The sequence below is a fragment of the Canis lupus genome, chromosome 36 (genome assembly GCF_011100685.1).
Source record: "Canis lupus familiaris isolate Mischka breed German Shepherd chromosome 36, alternate assembly UU_Cfam_GSD_1.0, whole genome shotgun sequence".
Lineage (NCBI taxonomy): Eukaryota > Metazoa > Chordata > Mammalia > Carnivora > Canidae > Canis > Canis lupus.
The window spans coordinates 25,821,547-25,838,802 of NC_049257.1; the positions used below are offsets into that span (position 1 = coordinate 25,821,547).

The 17,256-nt window shown below is 36.5% G+C and overlaps 1 protein-coding gene across 1 annotated transcript in view; it reads right to left on the bottom strand.

Moving 5' to 3' along the window:
* Nucleotides 1-16,950, bottom strand: part of PDE1A (phosphodiesterase 1A) — a 230,042-nt gene extending 213,092 nt beyond the window's left edge. The window contains exon 1 of the mRNA NM_001003091.1: nt 16,806-16,950. Coding sequence (NP_001003091.1) covers nt 16,806-16,858 — 53 coding nt within the window. The 5' untranslated portion in view covers nt 16,859-16,950. The remainder of the gene's footprint in view (nt 1-16,805) is intronic.
* Nucleotides 16,951-17,256: the final 306 nt, after the last annotated feature.

A 17,256-nucleotide genomic window follows, 5' to 3' on the forward strand; every position in this document is an offset into this window, starting at 1 on the left:
CGTCAGACACTTAACTGAGTCACCCAGGCGCCCTAAAGAAAGCCTATATATATATATATATTTTTTTTTTAGAAAGCCTATATATTGATATGAATTGTTTCCAACTATAACAATGATGATTAGCAGTGTAAATATGAATGTGGGAATACCCTCTAATGAATATATAAAAATTGTAATACAACTAATACACAGCTCAATAATACAATAATATAGCTGGGCTCACATGGCCTGTATCATTCTGTGTAAAGCATTTCCATTTCTCAAACTTTACTTCATGAAGATAGTATAATCACTCTCATTAACAAAGTAGAATAATAAAACATGAAAGGTATGTGGCAAACACAGAGAATTTAAAAGTTAAATGTACACTCATCAGCTACTCGTTGTCCTCTACATTTATTTATTTATTTGACAATCATCAATAAGTTCATACTAAGAAGGAAATATAGGGGCACCTGGGTGGCACAGTCAGTTAAGTGTGTACAGCAAGGACGGGAGATAATGAACGTCCTGTGTACCTTCTGTTCAGGTCATGATCCCAGGTCCTGAGATGGAGCACACATCAGCCTCCCTGCTCAGCAGGGAGCTTGCTTCTTCCTCTCCCTCTGCCATCCCCCCTGCTTATGATTGCTCTCTCTCTTTTTCTCTGTCAAATAAATAAAATATTTTTTAAAGAAGGAGGGAAGATAGGATATGCACTAAATAATAAATGATCATGGGCAGCCCGGGTGGCTCAGCGGTTTAAGCGCCTGCCTTCAGCCCAGGGTGTGATCTTGGAGACCCAGGATTGAGTCCCACGTCGGGCTCCCTGCATGGAGCCTGCTTCTCCCTCTGCCTGGGTCTCTGCCTCTCTCTCTCTCTCTCTCTCTCTCTCCTCTCTCTATGTCTATCATGAATAAATAAATAAAATCTTTTTTAAAAAATAAAAATAATAAATGATCATACCAATTTCTGGTAGCTACTCTGGTACGTACTCAGGCAAATATACTCAGGAACATAGTGTTACATAAAATTAACAAACAAACAAACAACAAAACAACCAAAAAACCTACCACCACTAATGCCCAAGAGAAGAGAAGCTTATTTTCACTGAATGAATCAAGGAACACTTCATGAAGACAGTAGTAGTGCTGGAATTAGGATTTGAAGCATGAACAAAAACAGGAAGTTTAAATAGGAAATAGAGGGGAAGCATTGAAGCAGAGGAAGCAGAATGGACATAGGCTCAGGAAGGGAGGCATGCGACAAGTCCTGGAGGACAATGAGGCATCCAGAATGAGTGTAGCATAGGATCTGGGAAAGGAGGAAGGAGGTGAGGTAAGTGGAAAGTGGGTATAAAGTCCTTCAAATGACAGAAGAGTCAGTATTTTACTTAGTCGAAAATGAAGGGTCATTACAAATTACAGGGAGAAGGGAGGGACATAACCATGACAAAGCTCCAAAGACTGATCTAATTACTCTAGAAACAAGGAACTGTGAAAGGAGGGCTGAAGATTAGAAGATTAATCTGAAAAATATAAAATTTTAGATTAAAAGGGGAAGAGGTTTTGAAGTGAAAAGGCACAAAGCAGAGAGAAATAAGTAAATTTTTAAAAACAGAACAGAAAGGATTTGATATTCATTTTGTTATGGAAGACAGTAAGTTAAAGAGGCATCAAAAATAATAGATTTCCAGCTGAAATGACATAGGGGAGTGGAAGTACATTTTATGCTTTCTTTAGTAGCTATCAACAAACAGCTTAGGCCGTTCGTCTAAGCAATATTTTTCAAATAACAGTTTACTGGAGACTTTGATATGTTTATAAATATTCAACACAAAGAGGGCTTCACTGTCAATTTAGGACACACTAAATATCTTATCTTCCTTTTAAATATTTACATTTAACATAAACATAATAAAGTTCCAGGAAATTGTGTAGTAATGTGTGTGTGTGTGTGTGTGTGTGTGTGTGTGTGTAAAATATTAAATCTCACAGGACACTAGTGCTGCAAAGGACAAAGTTTAGAGAGATGAGCATACGTATTCTCCTGAACTTACTCTTACAGAGAAAGTAGGTGTTATAATAAATCTCTTTGGAATGGATCAATACCAGGCATCAGGAAGTCATGCAGGTAGACATGCTTAAGAGATAGAAAGAGATGCAAATTGTCACTCAGGACAGAGTTGAGATCTGCAAATATAAATGTAGACGTCACCTAACAGAGAAGGTCGTCGAGATTATGAGAAGAGGTGGTTTTGCAAAGGACTGGAGAAGTTAATGAGAGGATGTGGAAGCTGTAGACAATCTACATTTTGAAATATAATAAATAGAAGGGAGGGAGATTAAATTGTAACTTGCAGAGTAGAAAACCTAAGAGAAAATTATTTCAGAGTGAGCATCTCCAAGTTAATGAGTTATATAGAGAGATATCACCTAAGCATTTTAATCTAAGACAAGTCTGAAATGTGGAATCCTAGACCATTCCCTTGGCATCCCAATCAATCTTAAGGGAAAACCCAGAACCAAAAAGTCTGGAAGTCATAAGACCTGTGTCAGTTGAGATTTAAACTCATAGTTCTAAGTGGCCTCGGTGTTCTAATGTTTACAGTTGTAGATTGAACTCCTCAGGATAACACACTAATTGGCATGGCCACTGGTTTTCTGAGAATGGGGCCAGTTCTTCTCACACAGGTAACGCTAAGCACTCTGGGGTCTGTCAGGAGAGGAGAGAGAAAGAAAAAAAGCAGGGAGTGGGAAGGAGCAAAAATCATATTTTTATCTAGATATCCGTAAAGATTTTAAAAACTAGATGAAAGCTAAGGTCCTTTACCAGCACAAAGTTGGCATAGCCTCCATTAAATAGATAAATGAGGCTAACTTGGCAGCTGAGCTAATAAGAGAGGGGGAAACAATGTGTTGTTAGGTAAAAAGAAGCATAAAGCAGAATAGATGATCCAGATTTTATATACTGATCAAAATTATTCAACTTTAGCTCCTCAACTTCCACATGGGTTTGTCTAAAAGCTGGTATACAGAATTAAGAATTTTTATATAAAATTTAGGTCAATGGTCATTTGGTATAGCTGTTTGGCTCCTCAGAATGTAGTCAGAAAGGATTTTCCATTTTTTAAATGAGCAAAGATCAAGAAATAATGGATCTACTCTAGGAATGAAATGTATTTTAAATAAATTGTCTTTGCTACCCTGTACCACAAATATATATATTCTTTAGTAAATATTTTTTAAATATTTGATTCTTGAGAGAGAAAAAATAGCATTCTTAAGGTTATTATATTGTTTTGCCTAACAAAACATAGGATTTACTTTCCCTTTAGAAAATAGATTCTTGGGCACCCCGGGTGGCTCAGCAGTTTAGCACTGCTTTCAGCCCAGGGCCTGATCCTGGAGGCTGGGGATCCCATGTCAGGATCCCTGCATGGAGCCTGCTTCTCCCTCTGCCTGCCTGTCCCTGTCTCTCTCTCTCTCTCTCTCTCTCTCTCTGTGTGTGTGTCTCTCATGAATAAATAAAATCTTTAAAAAAAAAAAAAGAAAGAAAATAGATTCTTACTATGATATTTCAGAAAAAAATTACAATAAAGTAAAATATTTTAAAATAACAAAACATGGAAGTTTTATGGCACTCTAGAATGGTCTAAAGTACATTAAAACAAAATAGCATCTGAACAGTAAATTTCAAGCAATTTGAGTATGAGCAAATTTACAAAAAGCAAAGCCTAAAAAAGAAGAGATTAATAGGATGGTTACTGTCAAATTATATTTTATTCATGTCTATTAACGAAATCATAATGAAGTCATAATGAAATCTCGCTCTAGTCTTGCACAACCTAGAAGCCACGTCCTTCAGTGGCTAAAAGGGTCCTAAAAGGGTCCTTCCACTGCCTAAGAAAATGTTGTTTACATTATGTAGCAACAAATCCCTTCTGCAGAGATATACTTTCAAAGCAAATGCCTGAACTTTATCTTCCTTTTCCCTCCTCTTTCTTTACTCCTTCTGGAGACAGTATTTCATGTCCTAAAGTTCCTAGTAAGTGCCTCGTATGTGACACATCTCTAAATCTGTGTTTGTGTTTGTATAATCATCACCATAAATCATATGATCCAGAGAACATATGATAATGTACTCTTGCTCCTCGTATTTTTCTTGCTCCACCTCTGGAACAGAAAGTTTTCATGAATATAATGACTCTTAAATAATTCTGAGTAGCTCAAAATAATTTTTGAAGGAGATTCAAATCATTTCCTTGGCTAGCGAGAATGGGTTATACCTCAACGAAGGATTGTTTGGCCAACCTGGCATACTCATGAAGGCCTCCTAACACTATCTGTTTCGAAGATACCATGTGTAATGGCAAGCCACACTCAATCTGTTTGTTCTTAGTATCAGTACTCTTCAGTGTTTCCCCATCTAGTCGGTTGTTACTCCTTGAGCTTCAGTTTCTTCACCAATAGAATGTAGATCTATGTAGTTTCCTTTCTACCTCATGAGGATATTGTATGGACAAATACTATAAAAGATGTTAAAAAATGTTTTTCAAAATTCTTATTATGGGATTCTATACCAACATAAGCCATCATTATTCAAAATGGTATTATTTGCAGATTTTGTATCATCTGCTTTTTGCTAAGTGTGAATTTAAAAGCAATGCTTTTAAAAAAAACTCTCTTCAGGAAGAAATGAGGAAAAAGGCACAAGGCTAGGTAAAATGCTGCCAAACTTGTGTGTACATGATACCTGGGTGTGATAATCCACAGATAACTCCCATCTGTTATTTCTTAATTTACCCTCAGCTGTTTCAATAATGTGATATTGTTCATCATTTTTCAATCTTTTCAAAATATTTCTTCTTCCATTTTTAAACTCACACCATTGCAGTTATGTAATTGAACATTAACTATTCTCTCAAGTAGGCAACTTTGTTTCCCTAGCTTCTCTAAGAGTAGATGAAAAATATTAACTATGGGGAAGCTTCTTGGGATCAGACTATCATCTGGAAAACATAAGCAAGGAAAGCAGTAAAGGAAGAAAAAGGACTAGCTGAAGTAAAGTGAATCTCAGAAAAATAAAAGGAGGTATATTTTGGGAAAACTTAGAGAAACAGAAATGTGTACCTTAGAACACTAATATCTGGAGCTACTAATAAGCCTTATATATCAATAGAATATATTTGGGGAAATAATGGAGTAAAGAAACTTAAATTTTGGGATCCCTGGGTGGCGCAGCGGTTTAGCGCCTGCCTTTGGCCCAGGGCGCGATCCTGGAGACCCGGGATCGAATCCCATGTCGGGCTCCCGGTGCATGGAGCCTGCTTCTCCCTCTGCCTATGTCTCTGCCTCTCTCTCTCTCTCTCTCTCTGTGACTATCATAAATAAATAAAAATTAAAAAAAAAAAACTTAAAAAAACTTTAAAAAAAAAAAAAAAAAAAAAAAAGAAACTTAAATTTTACTGCAAAAAAATCTAATAGGCCTTATAAATTTCTAAGAGGAGAGTGTGACAGGCAGTATTTCTCAAACATATTCCATGCTTTTGTTCAGAGTATTTTCAGGGAATGGTGTTCTATGATGAAACAGCATTTTGGAAACACTGAGCTCAGAAGTTTAGGAGTTCAGTTCATCAGATTTGTCAGTTTTAACAATGAACCAGATGGGGGGGCAGCACATATTCACAAAATAAATGGAGTATGGACCTTGACTCACTAGCCCTAACCACTTAAAGCCTTGTATTGCTCCCTGTGCCAAAGCTCAGCTCTATGCTGGCTAATGAGGAATTCTCCGTATGGCCAGAACTCTCCCAAACACTTCAAGCACTTGTGCAGTCCCATGCCTCTACTCAAGTTATACGACCTTTTTGATATCCTTCTCTTCTTCTACTTGCCCGTAAAAATTGAAAGAACCTTCAGTGTTCAACCTTCAATGTTTCTCTCTCTCTATCTCAGTACTTCATATGTGCTTCACTTTAGGACAGTAGTTCTCAAACTTGGCTGCATATTAGAGATATCTAAAGAGTTTTTAAAAAACACTGATTCCTGGGTCTCATCCAGGAGATACATAGGTCTGAGATACAACTTGGGTGTTTGAATTAGAAAATTTCTCAGTGATTGTTAAGATACAGGCAATGTTGAAAACCATTGATTTGGAGTTCATGGTAGTTTGTCTCCGTACTTTTTAAACCTACATTCTAAAAAATGGTTTAAGATTTTTAGAGAAGCAGCATAACACCCTTCATTTTCATAGGTCGCTTGTACCCATAGACATTTTTTAATAAAAAACTAAAAGAAAAGGGGTGCCTGGGTGACCCAGTTGGTTAAGCATCGGACTCTTGGTTTTGGCTCAAGTATGATCTCGGAGTCATAAGATCAAGCCCTAGGACTGGCTCTTCATTGAGTACAAAGTCTGCTTGGGTTTCTCTTTCCCTCTCCCTCTGCCCCCCAACCCTCAACCAATGCTCTCTCTCTCTCTCTCTATCTCTCAAATAAATAAATAAAAATAAATCTTAAAAAAAAAAACACTAAAAGAAAACTTTGGCTTCTATTTCCAATAATGATGCTAATCTTATCAAAATGTTTTCCAGGGATGCCTGGGTGGCTCAGCGGTTGAGCATCTGCCTTTGGCTCAGGGTGTGATCCTGGAGTCCTGGGATCGAGTCCCGCAGCAGGCTCCCTGCATAGAGCCTGCTTTTCCCTCTGCCTATGTCTCTGCCATTCTCTCTCTGTGTCTCCCATGAATAAATAAAATCTTAAAACAAAAACAAAAACAAAAACAAAAGTCTTCCAAACTACTCTGTTTTTCCATTCCTATTCATGTAAATTATATCATTAAGTGGCTCCCAAATCTAGCTATGAATCAACATAAACTGGGAGCATGTGGAAATACATATATCAAAGCTTTCTACTCCCTGACCTACCAAAGCATATCTAAGAGCTCCAGAAGTTTGTTTTGTTTTTGTTTTGTTCTGTTTTGTAAGCTACAATTCTAATGTCAATAGCAAACACATTTATTTTCTGAATCACTGATTTAAAAGAAGAACTATGTAATTTGGCTTTTGTGAAAACATCTACTTGTTATAGTGGTATTCAGAAGGGTTCAGTAATAGAAAATAGTGTCATAAATCTAAACTATAAAGAATAAATATTTTTTTTAAAATAACAATCATAAATCCCTAGAGAATACACATTATGGATGAGATTCACATATGGTTCAAAATGCATAAGGCGGCATTATTTTATTTCAGGATTTATTTACTTTTTTTAATTTCAGGATTTATAATGCCTCGTTTCCATGCCACAGTTTTAGTGGAATTGGTATTGAATTGCCGAAAATTAATTATATTCAGTTTGTATTAAAACAATGAATTGTCTCAAGCCTGTTAGCATGACACTTAGTAAAAATCAATTCTCGAAAAGAAACTGAGAAAAGATAGGCCATCATTATGGGCTTAATAGCTCATGTTTTAAGAAATTAGTGAAATTTCTTTAATGTTTAACTTTTTAAAACTTTTTTTAACCAGGAATCTCAGACACGCTGTAACTCTGGAGTCAGGTGAGCAATATTTGACTCATTAGTCACATGAGAGTCAATAGGACTTCACTATTTTGCTTTCCTATCCTCACTGGTCTCAGAAAACTTCAAAACATGATATAAAAATTCAGATTATATGCTATCTCTTCATTGGCTGAATGAAGATGGACTATGGATGGAATAAAGGAAAGAAGAATCAGAAAAAGCGTAAGAGTTTTCAGAGAGCATTAATTCCATTAATTGACTCAATTATATTTGCCACATTTGCCAATTCTGGGTTTGGCCATGTGACTTTTTGATTTTTCCAATGGGATAGAAGGAACTTGACTCATTTCAGACTCAGTCAGAGCCTTGAAAAAAATATTTGTGAGTTTCTGCTTCCTCAATGGATTCCTGCAATTACCGTGAGAAAATATCCAGGCTGGCATGCTGGAGGGATATGAGAGACACATGGAAGAAACTCAAGTCATGTAACCAAGGTCTTCCTAGCCAGCCAGTTCACCACAAACCTATGATCTGGCCACAGATGCATGAGAAAGTCCACTGGGACGACAGAACCAGGCAGCTGATCTGTAGACTCATTGTTTTAAGCCACTATGTTTTAGGGAGATTTGTAAACAGCAATGACTATGTTTTAAGGAAATTTATAAACAGCAATTGCTAATACAATTGTCTTCAGCATTTGAAAGGCTGTCCTGTGAAAGAGAATTTGGATCCTTCTCGTTCTTAGTTCTGCTAAGAAAGAAAAAAAGTTTGTATTGATTGAAAAACAGATTTCCATTTAAGAAAGTACTTTCTAACAAGTCACGGTTGTTCAAAGGAGGAATGGGCTAAAGGCAGTGACTTCACTGATTCTGGAATAATTCAAGTTGGGGCTAACAGGAATGCATTTTATTCGTTCAACAAATATGTTTCTTACTCTTTTCCTTTAATGCTACGAAATTATATAATCCGTATATACAGTATCTGTATATATCAGTATATAATCTGTATATAATCAGTACAAGTGTGTTGTAGAGTTTGGTTTTCTCATCTTAACTGGTAGTGAAAACAAGAAAAAAATACCCATCCCTCTAGTAATCCTCTGTGATATGGCTGCCAGAATTTTAACCCAAGACTTACTGGCCACCATTCACTCTGCAAATGGATTACCATTATGTATACCTAACTAAACAAATTATTCCACCTATCTTTCATTCATTTCAAGGGTCACCAGCTAGCAGTCTGTAGCTGGATTTCGTTTAGTCTTTCACTACTTTTTTTAAAATAAATATTGATTGATTGATTGATTGATTGATTTTAGAGAAAGGGAGAGAGAGCGCGTGTGGCATGCCTGAGTGGGAGGAGAGGCAGAGGGAGGGAATCTCTCAAGCAGACTCACTGCTGGCTAAGTGTGGAGCCAATCTCAGGCCTCTTGGGGCCCATCCCACGACCCATAAGATCACGACCTAAGTCAAAACCTGGAGTGACATCCAACCAACTGAGTCAACCAGGCCTCCCAGTCGTGCACTGTTTTTAATAATGTGAAACTAAATGTTTCACTTCCCATCTACATAGTTCCCAATACCTCCTATTTACAGTATTTACAATACTGACTTAGTCTCTTCTTGAAGACTATGTAAGTACTTACTTGTGTCACACATTCTATCAAAAGTTATGGGAAATACACAAGTGTATTCAATATTCATTCAGCCTCAGAAATCTCAAAAAAATTTTTAGAAGGGTTAATCTTACTCGAGTAATTAGACTGAAGTGATATGTGCAGTAAAAGAAATCCAGATAAAATGACATAGGATCTCAGAGTCAGGAAAAAATTAGATGTAGCTGAACTGAGCAGCACATGCTTAATTAGTGGGCACAGAATTGGCAAGAGTCTCTTTTTTTCTGTTTCATGTTATTTCACAACGACATCACCACTGGAAGAGCATTAAGCATTTGGAATCTTCATTAGAGGAAGGAGATAGCTAACAAACAGGTGGCCGCAGGTTGTCACAGGTCCCTGCTTTCACCCAAATTTTAATTTAATGATATAATTAATTAATTAAAATGACTTTGATCTAATGGGATTTTCCTTTTCTTCCTCAATTAGAACTCAAAAATTGCCATGTTTGTATGTTAAAGCTACAGACATGCTGTTTTTCATTACGTTGGTCTCTACAATTTGTTCCAAGCTCTTTGATCTTTGAAAATGTCAAATTAAATATTAATATTTTTAAAGTTGAAGTGGTGATTTTCATTATAAAGGCCATTGACATTCAATGCCTATAAACAACTGATTAATACATTTAGAATTAATATTTAAATAGCTCTTTAAACAAACAGCTCTTCTAAAAATGACATGTTAAAGGCTGGAAGTGTCCAAAACACTAAAAATGGTCACCAATTTGACTCAAAATTAGTGTTTCTCCATAACAAAAAATATAGCTTTAATAGAGCAAGCTTGGGATATTGTGAAGATAACAAATTTGAAAGTTTTATTTTCCGTTCTTCAAATGCACCGTGACTTGCCCTATTCACTTGCAGCAGCTCCAATTCAGGAAATGTTGGATTTTCCTCAATTAGAGCTCATGTCCAAGTGGCTTTAATCAAATACATAAATAAACAGAAGCTTTCCCATGAGAACTATCAAAATTATGTCATATCCAGTCACAGAACTGGAGAGATAGGGTTTATAAGTACTGCAGGCCTCCTTAAACTCATTCAATCTCTACAAACCTAGGGATCACCTTAATCTTACTCTTTTTCATTGCTTTTTACCTAAACACTATATGTAACAGACTGATCATTCCAAATATATAAGTTTCCAGATGGTATAAAACCATTAAATTATCCAATAAATCATTTTACCTTCATTACCTTGATTTTCCTCATTTCAAACACTACAAAAGCCATTTCTACTTCATGCCAATGTCCAAGATAAACACAATTATCACCAAGCTTCTCTGGCTTAGAAAACAAGATTTGTGTAATTCCTGAGAGAGAGACATTTCCTTTTGTTTTAATCTACCATCTATTCCTGGATCTATACTCAGAATTATTAATTGTGGATTTATTACTAATTTAAAGACTTATATGCTTGTAAATGATGAAAAACACACTGAGGATTTCAGTAAGCAGCAGTTCTTAATATTAGCATTACTACCTACTGCTGCTACTTACTGCTGCTGGTGATGGTAAGTTTATTGGAAATAAATTTGTTTATTTGTGGATGAAATAATACCACCAGGAGTAAATTACTTACTGCTTGACTTTAAAGTGTATGACAAATTACAGCTTATATATTTGTGATGACCACTTAAAAATTAGTTACTTTTATCACAGCTGGAAAAAAAGGGCACAATTATGTCTGTTAACTTTTGCATGATAAACATCACCCTATGTCTTACATTTATAGGTGTTTGCTATTTTGCTTTGATCTTTGTAGTACATTTTAAAGATCAGTTTGAGTCTGTTCCTTCCCTTATACGTCATACAAAGACCTCTGACCAGCAGCAATAACATCCTGGCCTAAATGATGAAAAACTAATTTTTAATGGACACGTCTGTTATAAAATGTAATTGTTCGTCTATTAACTAACATTGCGCCTGATAGCATCATAAACATTAAATTCATTTCACTATGCCTATTTTCCAGAAGTATTTTTCACTTTCATAGCGAGGAGAGAATAACTTAAACACAACTGTTTTGTTCAATTAACTGTCACATAAACATCAGCATTTATTAAAAAAAAAAAACAATGAAACTAAAATTCCAGTATGTAACTATGTAACCATTGCAGGAAAATTCTTTAAAAAAAAAAAAAACAAATTCATAATTATTTTTGTCTTAGAGCCAGAAACTGTTAAAACATTTTCATAAATACAGAATTTTATTATATTTTGGATTCCATTTACATGGAGCTTTTTCCTATGAGGAAATTCACCACATAAAAATGATATTTTACATATTATACTACTTCTTCAGCTCAAACTTAATTTTTTTCTATGTAATTACTTTTCACTCTGATGACTTGTGCTAAATGTATCCCTGTCTACAATATATGTTTCTGGTGAGAGGGAGGTGTTAAAAAGTGGATCAAATCACAGAATATCATAAATACTTAAATATTTACAAGACAAAAATCCCAATGTCCACAAATGTATTACAATTTCTTTAAATTCTGAAGTGACTTTGTATTTTATATTTGTTCAGGCTTTTTGTTGTTCCCAAAACACTGAAGGATATGGGTTTGAAATATCTGAATAACTGAATACTAGCTAGACATTTTACCTAGAAAACTACCATAAATAAGCAGTCGGTCAGGTGTTCCCTTATTAACGTGTAATAATCTGAAATGCAGTGCGGGCCCCTGCGTACCAGCAACTTCTGTTTTAGCTGTAACACTGATGTTCATACACTGAGCTTAAATGTGGAAATAAGTAAAAATGATTACATTCCAAAAGGTGTATGATTTTAAATATGTAACAGATATTTTATGTGATTCTTCTATAAAGCATAGATCACAACCTTGAAATTTAAAAACCAGTCACAGCAATAGGTTACTAACCATGCCTATTAGGTCCACAAAGAAAATTAGGATCTGCCTTTCTTTTGCTGTGCTTTCTTATTTCATCCTCCTGCTTTCTCCATCTCCATGTGAAGAGAATGTGCCTGCCAAAAGCACACTCAGAATTCCTCTGCTAACAGATACTTGTAAAAATAAGACTTTTGAAAAGGCATAAAGGGAAGAAACAGCATGTTCTAAATGCTGTGAAGATCTCAACATGATTTTCATTAGTCTTAGGGCCTGGCAGCGATCTGACTTGCACTTTAATGTCTCAGATTCTGGATGCATAGACCAGTTCTCAAATCTGGGGCTGATGAACAACTATTTGCACGATTTCGTTTGTGGCTCAGTGGTTGAGGGTCTGACTTGGCTCAGATCATGATTCCGGGGTCCTGGGATCGGGTCCCGCATTGGGCTCCCCGTAAGGAGCCTGCTTCTCCCTCTGCCTATGCTTCTGCCTGTGTCTCTGTGTCTCTCATGAATAAATAAATAAAATCCTTAAAAAAAAAAAAAAAAAAAAAACAGAAACCCAGACTTAAACTTCATGGCAATGAAATTCGTATAAGAAATATTCCCACTGATGTAGCTTTGTTAGGAGAAACAGATTTTTCTTGATATCAATGTTAAATGTTTATTTAATCCCACGAGAATATAGAAAGTTCACTAAACAATATGAGTATGCAAGAAGATGGAAGTATCTTCACCAACTGTTTTACTGGAGTCATAGAAAGGTAATTCATTTGAAATGGGTAATAAATTGATGAACCTATTTCTATCAAGTGATCGATTAGGATTACCAGAGATAAAACTCAGTGGTAACACAGAAAAAGAAGTTTTTAAAAGTCTAAAAAAAAAGAAAATGTTCCCTTTTCTATGGGAAATCTTTAATATCAAGTGTTTATTCACATATGTAATTTTATTTTCTATGTGTTGAGGAACAAACTAGTGTTATTAATTTAAAATATATTAATATACATATTGTGATAGTGTTTCCTTCCTGGAAAATTATAAAACCTAAAGAATTTCTCTTGAATAAAGAGAGAATCATCATTTTTAAATACAATTCTGAGCTGCACTGATGCCTACAGTCAGAACGACGAGGTATGTTTGAGATGCATCGTTTATATATTCTCAGCGCTGAATGGCCAGACTCACTGATCCAAGTTCCACATGATATGCATAATAGAGACCATATAAACTTCCACCTTGGCCATAAAAAAAAATAAAAAATAAAATTTTGCCTTTTCCTTGCCTCATAGACCTGGTGTGAGAATATGTACCTGAAATATTCACAAAAGACTTTTTAAAAAGATTTTATGTATTTATTCATGAGAGACACACAGAGAGAGGCAGAGACACAGGGAGAGGGAGAAGCAGGCTCCATGCAGGGAGCCCGACGTGGGACTCGATCCCAGGACCCCGGGATCTCAACTTGAGCCCAAAGCAGACCCTCAACCACTGAGCCGCCCAGGTGTCCCCACAAAAGACTTTTTTTTTTTTTTTCGGAAGCCACTCCTCCAGCCCACAAAAGACTTTTAAAACATAGACTTGCGAACCTTACTATGTGAGATGATTCAAGAATCACCATCATAGGAGATACAGACATTCTTAGAGGCAAAATCTAAAGAATACGTAAGATTTCTCACAGTGTTCCCAAAATCACATCCAGCCATGGATATGGAATTTCAACATCTACTGTCTGCTCTAAAGCCTCTTAACTAACTTTTTGCACTTGATGGATGACTTTTTTGTCTAAAATTTAGGGAGATTATGCTAATTAAAAATCGATGCTTATTCATTTTCAAAAATTAAATTAAAAAAAATAAAATCTTGCTCATCTCTCTCAATTCACTTAGGTGTCAGAATTAGTCATCATTGAAATCTGTCTCATTATAATTTCCCAGGACTTTGTCACCTCCTTTTTGGCACCCATCATGTTCCTGTGCCATAGTTACCTAGGTATATACTAGACGATATGTCATGTGAAGGCAGATAAGATGTGTTTTTCTTAAAAAAAAAAAAAAAAAAAAAAAGATGTGTTTTTCTTTATCATGTCTGACCTCTTCAATGCAGTAGCCCAGATTCTGGAGACTTATAATCAATCAGACAAGGCCAGGTGAACTGAATTTAACCTGTGGGTTCATCTGCAGGAGAAAGTAGTCTGTGTATAAAAATTTGAATGGTGTCAATATGTCAGATATTTCCCCCAAAATCTTGGACTGACCTCTCTTAATGACTAATATTTTAAGTGAATTATTTATAAACAGTTAAAATACTATTTTCACAAAACTCCTGTCAAATTTGTGACTGACACACACAAACAGTCTAGCACTAGTTTGCTTACCAGTGGATTGAGAACTAGTATTGCAAACCCTTTAGGAAATAGGTTGTGAACAAGTACATATTGAGAAGGAAAGGTCTGGTACATGGGTCTCTGACCCAGAAAGGCAGGCTTAAGAAAGATGTTCCAATGTGAGAGGTGGACAGTCCAATACTAGCCCAAGAAGACAAGGGACCAGAGAAAGGAGACCAAAAAAGAAAATGAAGTGAGGCATGGAATAAGGGCATAAGATACCAAAAGCAGTCTTAAACCACTTCCTAACTTGCCCAAAAGTACAACTAGGTACCAGAAAGCCACTGCTGTGTTTTACTGAAAAATCACCCAAAATTTTCTACTCATTTGAATGCTTTATTAAGATACTCTCCACCTCCCTTTTTCCTCATGACAATCATATCCTGATAAAAGCAAAGCCATCTGTCAACGTGCCAACTGACCAATCAATCCCAACCCCAAAATCTAGCCTTAATAACCTGTTTTTAGCCAGGGACCATTTATTTGTACACTTGCTCGAAACAGTTGCCTAAGTGAAAGTATGTCCTCCTTGGCAGCTATGTTTTCTCTTCTAGGTCACTAGGATCATGAGGCAATCATTCGAATTTGCCAAATTGTATTCTATTTTGGGGGCAAAGCATCTCAGTTACTTTACATGAAAAAGAACTGAAGCACAGATGAGTCTCAATTTCCCCATGAGTGGCACTTCAGCACACAATGCAGCAGAAGGGGATATGGATTCACCATAAACCAGTGGTGAAAGACCACCCGCTTCAATCCAACAGCTTCCCAACGGGGTACACACTAATGCTACTGGCTAAGTGGATCTGACTTTATCCAACACAATCTCGCCTTCTTGAATTTCCGCAGGTGCCCTCTTCTCATGGTGCCCTCAATGGGATTGAGTTTGGAATCATCTGTGCTACTGTCACATCTTCTTGAAGTCATACATGCACTTGGGGGAAAATACAAATTAGTTACACAGGAATTATGGCAGGTGAATACACATTCTACGGTCATTTTGGATTTTTGGTTATTTATTGCCATTACTGCATAAAATGTAGGCAGAGGTTATGATATTAAATCCACATGTGTAGATTTAAATATGATTTTTTAAAGATTATTTATTTATTTATTTGAGAGGGAGACAGAGCACAAGCAGGGGTGGGGGTCAGAAGGAGAGGGAGAAGCAGGCTCCCCGCTCAGCAGGGAGCCCAATGCCAGGCTCGGAGCTTCATCCCAGCACCCTGGGATGATGACCTGAGCTGAAGGCAGACACTTAGCCAACTGAACCACCCAGGCGCCCCAATATGATTTATTTTTAAAAAGGTTGTGAAACATATTTGAGCTAGCATTTTAAGCATTACAAAAATATATATTAGTAGCTACTAATAACACTATAATAACGTTTAATCAATACATAAAACATATGCCTTGAGGCCCACTCTTATTATGTGACAATCACAAAATGCCAGGAATTCCATCCATAAACTTCTACTATCCTGTAGTTAACTCTAGAACAACAACTGTGACTGCAACTTGACTTTAATGTCTCATTTTGCTAACAGGTAATATCTCTGCTTTGTTTAGGACATTATTTTGGGGGAAGCCCAAAATTTATATATAATCAGCTTCTTTTTAAAAAATCTTCTGTCTTACAAGGCAGAAATCGTGTTGACTTTCTAGCCTCTTTAAAATGTTAAATTCCTAATTCTGAATTCTAAAGTACATAAGTGACTTAAGAATCAAGGGTTAAAGAGTCAATGAAGAAATTGCTGTTCTCTAGAGAAAGGGTGAGCCCCCCACACACACATAGAAAATAAAATCTTACTTAGCTCAATTTATTACACTGTATCTACATTTTTTCTGGCCATAGATTTCACCACAAAAACTTAATTTTCCTGTTGCCCTGTTGTTTCCTAAACTGCAGAAAGATACCCCTGAACAAGCTGTAGAGGTATATACTTTACCGTACAGCCATCAAGTTCACATTTGTCTTTTCACACGTTATTGCAAAAAGGTATAGCATTTGCTGCACCGAAACATTATCTCTGAGTATAATCAGTTGAAATAACCAAGCACAGTATTTCCAATTTAGAGGGCTGTGCAACCATTGCAAACAGCGAGGGATTGCATAATGTTTTAGAAGTTTTTCCAGTGCTGTGTCATTCATGTGCTTGAATAGCTAATTTGCTTTTAAAATATCTTTTGAGGAGTTGATAAGAGCTTGTGCACAGAGTTTCAGAAAATAGAAAATAAAAGGACTCCTTAGGTATGCATGAAGCTAAACTTGAGACACACTCTACTGCTTTGCTGTAGCTTAGTGCCAAAATTCCCAAGTTAAGGGTGAGGAAAGAAGTGATTTTTCCTGAGAGCCCTGGAGCCAACTGGGATGTAGCATTACTTACCTAAAGATGGGTCTTTGGAGATGTTTCTTCCTGATTGTGACATGGTCATCCATTTAAAGGTAAAAGTTTAACTTCTTCCTGGAAACCACTCCAGAAATCCAGGGAGAGAATGTAGAAGCTTATCCTGGTCTATCGTGCTGCAAGGAGCCCAGAAGGAAAAAGTAGTTTCCTCTTTCTCTTTTTGGGTGCTGGGAGAAAACTTCCCTGCTCTCTGCCAGCTGAACAGTGTGTCCATAGAGGCCACATAAGACAGGCACGTTGGGGCACTCCCCCACAGAGCAGGGTGTGCAAAAACCACCAACAGTCACGTTGATACAGGCAAGAGAAGTGCACAGGACCCTCGGAAACAGAACAGAACAAACAGAAAACTTCCTACCCTAGTGGCACCCAGGTAGGAGCTCCCTGAGTTATTGCAGCCATGAGAGCACTCCTTCCACATGCTGGTCAAGCT